Genomic DNA, 10,451 nt, shown 5'->3' with positions numbered 1-10,451 from the left:
GTATATATATATATATACACTTCACCAAGGAATTCTACCGGGAATTCTACAGTAGACTTTTCTTCATTGGTAGGTATTACTGATTCAATCTCTTGTTATAGGTTGCTAAACTTTCTTGAGTCAGTTTAAGTAATTGGTGTGTTTGTAGGAAGTTATCCATTTCATCCAGTTCATCAATTTGTTGGCACCTAATTATTTATAACAATCTCTTTTTAAAACATTAATTAGCCAGATGGTAGTGTGGAGGTCAAAGCAGCTGAAACCCATATGGCTGACTGCCGATTCAAGTCCTGGACCTGGCAGCTTGAAAAATGCTGAGCTAGCAGGTGGCATGGTGGTTAAGATGTTGAACTCCCATGTGGCCAAATACGGTCCTGGACCTGGCAGCTTGCTTTCTCACTTTTCCCCCTCTCTCTCTCTGGTGAGTGCATGTGTCCTTTAGCAAATTAAAAAATAATAATAATAAATTAAATTAAATAAATAACTCTTAAAAAAAGAAAAGAAAAAAGAAAAACTCTGGATATATGTAGGTGTGTGTCCAAAATCTTGAGAAGAGAATGGAGAAGGGATTACAGCATGGTCCTCCCCTCCAGGAGGGTGACTTCTCACCCCTTCACCCCAGTCTTGCCTGGTGAACACTCACAGCCCTTAGCAAAAATAAATAAATAGATAAATAAAATAATGTTGACAATCAATTCTACAATATTACTATGTACATAATTTTCTTTTCTTTTTTTTAAAGAATTATTTTATTTAACTTTATTTATTTATTTAAATTTGACCAGAGAGGGACAGAGAAAGAGAGAGAGAGAGAAAGGGAGAGAGAGAGAGAGAAAGAGAGAGAGAGGTGCCAGGCCTGAGACTTGAACCACAGTCAGCCATGTGGGAGTCCAGTATCCTTAATCAACACCACCAGCCAGCTCCCCATGTACATAATTTTCAATAGAGTTTCATATTCTTTTAATTTCTGTATGATGAAGACTAATGTCTCCACTTTCATTCCTGATTTTAGTTACTTGCACCTTCTTTTTTTGTCAGTGTAACTAAATGCTTATCAATTTGTTGATTTTTCAGAGAACTATGGTTTCATTGACTGTATTGTTTTTCTATTCTGTTTTACTTATTTTCACTTTAATCTTTACTACTTCTTTCCTTATGATAGCTTGGATTTATTTACATTTCTTTTTCTAACTTATCTTTTTCTAGTTCATTTTCTTTTTTCTGTAGGCTTTTTAACTATAAATTTCCTCTGAGTACCGCCTTTACTGCATCCCGTAAATTACGTTATGTTCATAACTGGGTATTAGAGAGCAGTGAAAACGAACACGCTCAGCTACCTACACTAATATAGTTGAGGCACAGAAGCAAAGTTGAGTAAGGCAGAAAGTTCGTGATGATGGAATACACATTTCATTTTTTTCTCTCATTATTATTATACCTTATTTTTTAGAACGCTTTGAGGTTTTCATAAAAAGTATGCATAAAGTACAGAGTCCCTATATATCCCCCTCTCTGTGTCTTCCTCCCCCAATTTCTCTCATCTTGTGTTAGTGTGGTATATTTGTTACAATTGACGGACCAATATTAATACATTATTTATTTAATTTTTAAAATTATATTTATTTACTTATTTTAATTTGACCAGAGTAGGACACAGAGAAAGAGAGAGAGAAAGGGAAAGTGAAGCAAGCTACCAGGTCCAGGACTTGAACTGTGGTCACTGGCCATGTGGGAGTTCAGTGCCCTTAACCACCACGCCACCTGCCGGCCCCATTAACACATTATTTAACTAAGATAGTTTACATTAGAGTTCACGCTGGGTTTTATAGTTCCATAGACTTTTTTCAAATGTATAATGTATCCACCATTACAGTGTCATATAAAATAGTTTCACTGTCTTAAAAATTTCTTGCACTCCACCTACTCATTCTGTTGTAGTCTAACTGGTGAGAAAAGGACATCCAGATATAGCCAAATTTATTGGAGTTTTATTGATTAATAGGCCAGCGGCGACTGCGGGAGGACTCAAGTCTCTCAAAAACCCCTTTGGCCCCAAATGAGGGGAGAGGGCGGTTTATAAAGGCAAAAACCACATTTGGGTTGACGGCAGGAGCAGTAATTATTGAGGAGGGGGAGGAGACAAGGGAAAGGAGTGGCATTCCTAGGTGAGCGGTTAAGAAGTCAGATCAAGCAGGTTAACGGTCTCTAGACCTTTTCTTAAACACAATGGAATCGTAATGGTCTTCCTGGCTCAGAGCAAGGGGTCTGGGGACTGATGATCACATCACTAAAGAACATCTTACGTCTGGGGACTGATGATCACATCACTAAAGAATATCTTACAGCAGGGAGTTTCGGGTTATTTAGCAAAGACAGGAGTGTTACTCACTCTGCTTACTCTAGGCAAAAGGAGAAAACAAGTTTCCAATAAAAAGAATTCAAAATGGAGGTCTGCTTCAATTCTTCCCTTCCCAGAACACCTGGTAACTACAGATGTTTTTACTGTCTCTAGAGTTTTGCCTTTCCCCAAACATTATAGGGTTGGAATCATACAGCATGTAGCCTTTCAGACTGACTTTATACACTTATCAAGATGGCACTTAAGGTCTCCTTGTGTCTTACATGTCTGTTTGTGACCTGACAGTCATTTCTTACCATTTAAAAATCTTACTGTATGGATGTACCAGTCTGATTTTCCACTCACTCACTGACGACACCTTTGTTTCTTCCAATGTTAAACAACTATGAATGAAGCTGCTGTAAGCATCCATGGACAAGTTTACGTGTAGACCTAAGTCTTCACGCACTTGGGTGAATGAATACCTGGGAGCACAGTTGTCAGTTCATACGGTAAGCCTGCATTTAGCTTTGTAAGAAACTGGCAAACTGGCTTCTCGAGTTGATGCACCATCTGGCATCTCTACGTGCAGTGAGTGAGTGTCCACTGCTCCAGCACGTGGTGGGCAGTGTTCGGAGTTCTAGCCATTCTAAGGGGTGCGTCGTGTTTTCTCACGTCTCTTTTTAATTTGTAATACTCTACTGACAGATAATGTTGCACATCTTTCCAGATGCTTCTTTGCCATCTGTATACAATGGTCCCCCTTATCCACTGAGAAAAATTAGGCTCAGTGGGGCCAGCCACTGGCATAGTGTCGAAAGCAGCTGGATCCCACATAGCCGACTGCATGGTTCAAGTCCCAGATCTGGCAGCATGAAAAAACACTGGGCGCATGTGCATGAATGCCAACATCTCAAAAGGAGGGAGCAAGGAGATTGCTGTGTGACCATTTCCAATGGGAGGTGTTTCTGCTTCCCCTCTCTCGTGGCCTTTTGGCAAAAAAAAAATTAGGCTCAGTAAGAGATTAAAATAGAACAATTTTAACAATACACCAGTAATAAAAGTTATATGAGTGTGGTCTGACTCACTTTCTTACAATATGTTATTGCCCTCTATTCACCTGTTTGAGCTGTGGTTAACCAGGTAACTGAAACTGTGGAAAGTGAAACCACAGATAAGGGGCAGACCACTGTATCTTCTTTGGTGAAGTGCCGGTTCATTCCTTTTGCTCACTTTTAAAATAGATTTGTTTTTGTTTTGTTGAGCTCTTAAGAGTTTCTGTATATTTTAAGAATTTTGGGGGCTGGCAGGTGGCATGGTGGTTAAGGGTGCTGAACTCCGACATGGCTGACCACAGTTTGAGTCCCAGGTTCCCTTTCCACCCTCTCTCTCTCTCTCTCTCTTTCTCTCTCTCTCTCCCTCCCCCCTGGTCAAATTATAATAAACAAATAAATAAATAAATAAAGTTAAATTAAAAAAAAAAGAATTATTTGTGAAACATAAAGTCCTTTCTCAGATATGTTTTCAAATATATTTTCCAGTCTATGGCTTATCTTTTTTATTCTTTGAACAATGGCTTATCTGTTAGAACAGAAGAAGGCTTTGACTTTAATAAAATCCAACTCACACTTTTTTTCTATTATGACTCATAATTTTAATACTGTATCTAGATCATCACTAAATCCAAAGTCATCTAAATTTTTTCTAATGTTATTATCTAGAAATATTACAATTTTAGGGGGCCAGCAAGCGGCCACATGGTCAACCATGGTTTAAGTCCCGGACTAGGTAGTTCGTTTTCTCACTTTCCCACTTTCTCTCTGGTCAAATGAAAATAAATTAATTAAGGGACCAGCAGGTGGCATGGTGCCAAACCTGGTGGCTTGCTTTCTTACTTCCTTAGTTCTTTTAAAAAGTTAAAAAAATGAATAAATAAAATTAAATAATTTTAAAAACAAAGAAACATTATAATTTTATGATTTATGTTTAGTTCTACCATTAATCCATGTTTTTTTTAATCTATTATTATAACATATTTTCTTTAAGAATTATTTTATTTAACTTTATTTATTTATTTTAATTTGACCAGAGAGAGAGAGCTGCCAGGTCTGGGACTCAAACTGTGGTCAGCCATGTGGGAGTTAAGCACTCTTAACTACCATGCCACCTGCTGGCCCGCATGTTGGTTAATTTTTGTGAACAATGTAAAGTCTGTTTATATCCTCAGTTTTGCATGGTATGTCTAGTTTTTCCAGCACCAGTCATTGAAGACTAGCTTCCTCCAAAGCTGCCTTTGCTTCTTTGTCAATTGCCAATCAGTTAACTATTTTATATTGGGTTTATTTTTGAACTCTTGTTCTGTTTCATTGCTCTATTTGTCCATTATTTCACCAATATCACAGTCTTGATTTCTGTAGCTGTCTAATAAGTCTTGGGGTTGGATTGTGTAAATTCTCCAACTTTGTTCTTCTTGATCATTACATTAGTTATTCTGAATCTTTTAACTTTCTTTCTTTTTCTTTTTTAAAGAATTATATTATTTAACTTTATTTATTTTAATTCAGCCAGAGAGGGACAGAGTGAAAGAGAGAGAAAGAGAGAAAGCAAGAAAGCAAATTGCTAGGTCTGAGACTTGAACCATGGTTGGCTATGTGGGAATCCAGCGCCCTTAGCGACCACACAACCTGTCGACCCCTATTCTAACTTTCTAAATAAACTTTGGAATTGGTTTGCTAATTACCACAAAAAAATCTTGCCAGGATTTTGACTGGCGTTGAACTGAAGCTATAGATCAAGTTGGAAGGAACTCTCATTCTAACATTATTTGAGTCTTCCAATGCATAGACATGGGCTACTTCCCCATCTAGTTAGATCTTTTTTATTTCTTTCATCAGAGTTTTGTTATTCTCCTAACCTAGATATTGTACGTATAGCTAAGTATTTTTCTTTCTCCCCCTCTTTAAAACTGTGGTTTGATCCTGGACTCAGCAGCTTGAAAAACACTGATGAGTGTGTGTGTGCCAAAATTCTGAGAGCAGAAATGGCGAAGGCATTGCAGCGTGGCCATCCCAAAAGGTGCTTTCTCACTTTCCCTCTCTCTCTCCCCGTGTCTCTGTCTTTTTCTGGTGAGCACATGTGCCCCACAGCGAAAACAAAACAAAACACACAAACAGAAGGAAACTTGCCTATAGCCAATCTGCCAGTAAATATCTGGGTTTAAACTCAGGTCTGTCTGATGTTAAAACTCGTGCTGTCATCTGTTAGGCGACAGTATCTCCTCCGGTGTCCTTTGCCTGTGGTTTGTGTCCTTTGCCTGTGGTTTGTGTCCTTTGCCTGACATTTTACTTGCTCCAGGAAGCCATCTTTCAGTTCACCCAAAGAACTTCCTCGCATGTTTCATCTGGAACACTTAAGATGCTTTCAGCTTCAAGTGACAGAAAACTCGATCTCAAATTGATTCAACAAGAATATTGATTATCTCCTATGACAAGAACTCCAGAAGCAGGGCAGCACCACATCTCAAAGTCTTCCCGACTCAGCAACCTTGCAAAGCCAGGCTCATTCTTCCTCTTTACTCTGCCATCTTCCATGTCGGCCTAGTCCTGAGGATCTACAGGTGGTCATTAAGATGGCCATTCCAGTGTTGGGTACCACAGCCAGACGCAACGACACGCAGCATCCAGTAAAGACGGTGGTGTGTTTCCCTGTGTGTTTCTGTTTACGAGTCACAAAACCTTCCCAGAAGTCTCTCAGTAGGCCTCTCCTCAGTCTCACTAGCCAGGATGGGGGTCACATGTCCACCCTTAATCTTTTTCTTTTTTTTAATGCCAGAGGGTCTGTGTGCATACACGCATGCACGAGAGAGAGACTGATTATTTCTTAACAGAGCCTGGTCACACCACAATCCTTTATCCTCCAGTTCTCCATCCTGTCCGTATCCTGGCACATGCACATGCATGCCCAGCTCATTAGCCACTCGGGCAGGGATGGGAGCTCTGGTCAGCCATGTGGGATCTGGCTTCCTTTGTGCAGCACTTGACTGCTGAACTATGGGGCCAGCCCTACTCCTAATCTTTTATAGGCCAGTTAAAAGCATCCTATTCCCCTTGCTCATGATTGGTTTAGAAACATAACACTCAGATGGTAACAGGTCATGTTCCTGATGGGTAAACACCTACAAAAGGCCTCTGTAAAGAGCAAGGAGAGGGTGGATGAGACCAGCCAATAGCATAATGGTTATGTTGCCGGACTTCCATGTAGTTGAGCACAGTTTGAATTCTGGACCCAGTGGATTAAACCTCACGCTGGGTGCGTGTGCATGCATGTCCAAAATCCCGAGAGAATGAAGAAGGGATTGTGGTATGGCTAAACCTTCGGAGAGCTATTTCTTGCTTTCTGTCTCTCTCTCTCTTTCTGTCTGGCAAGTACACACAAAAAACCTCTCTTAAAAAAAAAAAAAAAAGAGGAAGGAGAGGGTGGAATGGATGTTGAATAAGCAATCAATAGTATATGCTGCCTATTCTTAATGAGGTATGCTACATAATACATTGCAAATTACTAAAATACTTCATTATAACTGTCACTTTTTTGTTTTGTTTTTACATTCTGCCTTCTAGCACTTACTGTCAATGTATCAGCTTTCTCATTTGCACAAAGGAAAAACTGATTTGTAAGGTTCCTTCCAGTTCTGGGAGTTCCGTTTCAGTTTTGCATCTTTACTTTCTGAAAAGCAAACTGAAAAGTGAAACTTACAAGATACCATCCGGAAATGATCATTTCAACAGATACATTATTAGCATCGCTCTCTTTAAAAAATAAGACATAGACATTAGATTTTTAAAAACAAAACAGACTTGAGACCAGCAGATGGCGTAATGGTTACATTCCTGTACTCCCACATAGTCGACCATGGTTCGAGTCCCAGATCTGGTGGCCTAAAACTCATGCCAGGCGTGTGCATGCATGCCCAATACCCTGAGAGGAGAATGGAGGAGAAGGGATCGTGGCATGGCTATACCCCCAGGGGGTGATTTCTTGCTTGCTGTCTCTCTGTCTCTCAGACACAAATGCATGCATCTTACAACAAAAATCTTCCAAAAACAAAAACAAAACAAAAACTGAACAAACTGAAACTTGTAATGCCCTTAATTTAAGCTTTAACATTAAAAGTAGAAAGGTGGTACAGGCAGTAGGTACCATAGTGTGACACTGGAGCCATGTAGGAAGGTCCGGCTTTCGATCCTAGGTTGACCCGAGCACACAAGGTCCACCTGTGGGTTCACCCATGATCCTGGCTTGAAGGAATGCTAAGGGTGGGAAAGGGATCATGAATGAATGAGACCTTGTGAAGGGTACATATCTTTTTTACTCTCTTTTTCTCTTAAACATAAACAAATTAGGGAAGGTAAGGGTTCAATCTTCCTCACTCACCCATTAACACCTACTAGCATTAGTTGTCAGTATAGAGTTTGATCAGATCTTTTTCCTAACTTACTTTCTGACTTCCTCATTGGGAGTCAACAATCTCCTGGAGCCCATGTGAGACTCTGGATAGCCCTGTATCTCTGCTTTGGCTACTAACTACGCCTTAATATAAATTATTTCCAGGTTTGCTTCCTGTCATGACCCATGTTCTGAAGTACTGCTCCATTCATTTCACTGCACATGGCCAATTCCCCAATGTGGAACTGCAGGAGACTAAAGAGAGACATCCATTACTGGTACCTGTGCTACTCATTCTTCCAATAGGAGCGAAATTGCTTACGCTTACCATCAGCTGTCCTGGGAAACTGCTGGCTTGACCTACAAGCAGCCCCATTCTCATTTAACAGAAGACTACAATTTTTCTCTTTTCTTTTTCTTTTGGAGAGGTTTTTTGTTATAGGGTGCATGCGCTCACCAGAAAGACAGAGAGAGAGTGAGAGACAGAAAGCGAGAAATCACCCCCAGGGGGAATGGCCACGCCGCAATCCCTTCTCCTCCATTCTCCTCTCAGGATCTTGGGCATACACCCACTCGCGCACGGCGTGAGTTTAAGCCACCGGGTCTGGGACTCGAACTGCAGTCAACTATATGGGAGTCCAGCGACACAGCCATCACGTGAACTGCTGGCCCCATTTTTAAAAACATTTATTTATTTATTCATTTATTTTAATTTGAACACAGAGAGAGAGACAGTGAGAAAGCAAGCCACCAAGTCTGGGACTCAAACCATGGTCAGCCATGTGGGAGTGTCCAGCACCTTAACCACCACGCCACCTGCTGGTCCCGAAGACTACGATTTGTAACAAATGTCCACCACCAAAACAAGTGAAAGACATCTGTGTTATGTAAGACATTTGGAATAAAAAATGTATAGAGAAACATGCAAGTGATTTAACCTGATGTGGTCAACCTCTAATTCCTTTGACCCTTTCCAGCTCAGAGCTGTCATGCCCACTAGGAGGCCCAGGGTACAGTTCAGCATCACACTTGCTGGTGCAAACAACACTGGTCTCAGTCACCAGACGCTGCATGTCAGGGTCCACTGCACCAGCTCCGAGGGTCTTAGACAACTCACTTTACATCCTGATTCAGCTCACCTGCTGATCCCATGGCCTCGTGTTGGTGCATACAACGGAGACAGTGCTGACCAGAGCAGGAGGTGAGAGGATGGATGTAAAGTCCAGCTGAGTGACCTCGGATCCATCAAAGCACCTCTTCCAGCTTCTTGTAGCTGTCATCGGAGAAAGATCCTTGCGCAGCCCGTCTTGCCGGGTTGTTGCAAAAATCAAATGAGAATACGAGTATGGAAGTTTATTTTTATTTTAGAAGTTTTTGCCATAGGGCATGTCCGCTTGCTGGAGAGAGACAGTGAGAAGGAGAGGGAGAAATTATCCCTCCCTGGGGGAATGGCTATGCTGTAATCTCTTCTCTATTTTCCTCTCAGAATTTGGGGCACACATGTACACGCATCTGGCAGGATTTTTAAGTCACCAAGTCTGGGACTCGAACTGTGGTTGGCCATGTGAGAGTCCAGTGCCTAAACCACCACACCACCTGCTGACCCTGAGTATGAAAGTACTTTAACAAAATGACGTTATTTTTTCAAACATGGAATTGTTTCTGCACTTTTTTGTGGGGGGGGCACATGATTACTGCACACCACATGCCGGCTGATAATGCTGTTCCAGAGGTTACACTCTGAAGGACTGTATAGTACATCTCTCCTCTCAAATATTTCCTTCCACTCCATCTCTGAGTGCAAATACCGCCGCCATGTGAAATGCGGCTTAGGAGCCACTTGCAAAGCTCAGCCTACCATAAACTGTGAAGGTAAGTGTCATAAGTGACAGCCACACTCAGTACGCAGCGAGAGTGCAAACGAAGAGAGACCATGTCACATCACAAAAGCTTCCGGAATGTACCCCTACGACACCAGATAATTTCATACTTTTGGTTTCTGTTCTGTCCCCCCACCCCACTTTCATTCTTCAGGAACAAGAAGGTATCTTCTCTTTGTAGCTCTAAGAGGCGGGCAGCGAGAACGTCTCAGTACATATTCAGGTATGGAATGAATGCCTAAACCACCAACAATAACAAACCCTGTGGATTTTAACATGTACCCAGGCCAACACGTCCACCAGCTTTAAATCAGTCCCATACATAGGGTGGGAAATGTGCCCCAAACATCCTGGCAACCCCCCCGGAAGGCGCCTGCGTTGACTGAACCATGCGCCAGACACAAGCACGTGCTATGGCCATTTAATCCTCACAACGCGCCTTCGAGCTTTAAGCCTATTTCACGGACGAGGAAAACGCTGAGGCTCAGAGGGGCTAAAGTGACCCGTGTCGCATCTAGTGAAGCCACCACGCGTGCGTGGGCGCTGCAACACCCCCGCGCCGTAACATCGGATCAGCGTCTCCAAATCCCACCTTGCGTACCTCCGCCCCCAGGCACTAGCTCGGCTTCTCTCCCGCCGGCGCCTCCGCGCGGCCAGGACGGCCCAGCGCAGGCCCGATCTGTACCTGAGCCCGAAGGATGCTAGCGCACGCACGTGCTCCTCGCGGCCCCGAAAACCTGCGCCACCTACGCAGTCGGTAGCCCAGGGCGCCTCGGAAAGAAAAAGAGCCG

At 42.2% G+C, this 10,451-nt stretch overlaps 1 protein-coding gene across 2 annotated transcripts in view; it reads right to left on the bottom strand.

Moving 5' to 3' along the window:
* The window catches only part of LYSMD2 (LysM domain containing 2), a 52,696-nt gene extending 42,251 nt beyond the window's left edge, over window positions 1-10,445 (bottom strand). Inside the window, exon 1 of one of the 2 annotated variants that reach the window (XM_006168747.3) lies at window positions 10,346-10,445. Coding sequence is in view for 1 of the 2 variants with exons in the window: in XM_006168745.3 (XP_006168807.1) it covers window positions 8,920-9,060 (141 nt within the window). In the remaining variant the exon portion in view is untranslated. Of the gene's footprint in view, window positions 1-8,919; window positions 9,113-10,345 lie in introns of those variants that run through there. The other variant, XM_006168745.3, reaches the window with a different exon arrangement.
* Between the last annotated feature and the right edge of the window lie 6 nt (window positions 10,446-10,451).

This window comes from Tupaia chinensis, unplaced genomic scaffold (genome assembly GCF_000334495.1).
Source record: "Tupaia chinensis unplaced genomic scaffold, TupChi_1.0 Scaffold146140_1, whole genome shotgun sequence".
Taxonomy (NCBI): Eukaryota; Metazoa; Chordata; class Mammalia; order Scandentia; family Tupaiidae; genus Tupaia; species Tupaia belangeri.
This window is presented reverse-complemented; position numbering and strand designations above follow the sequence as displayed.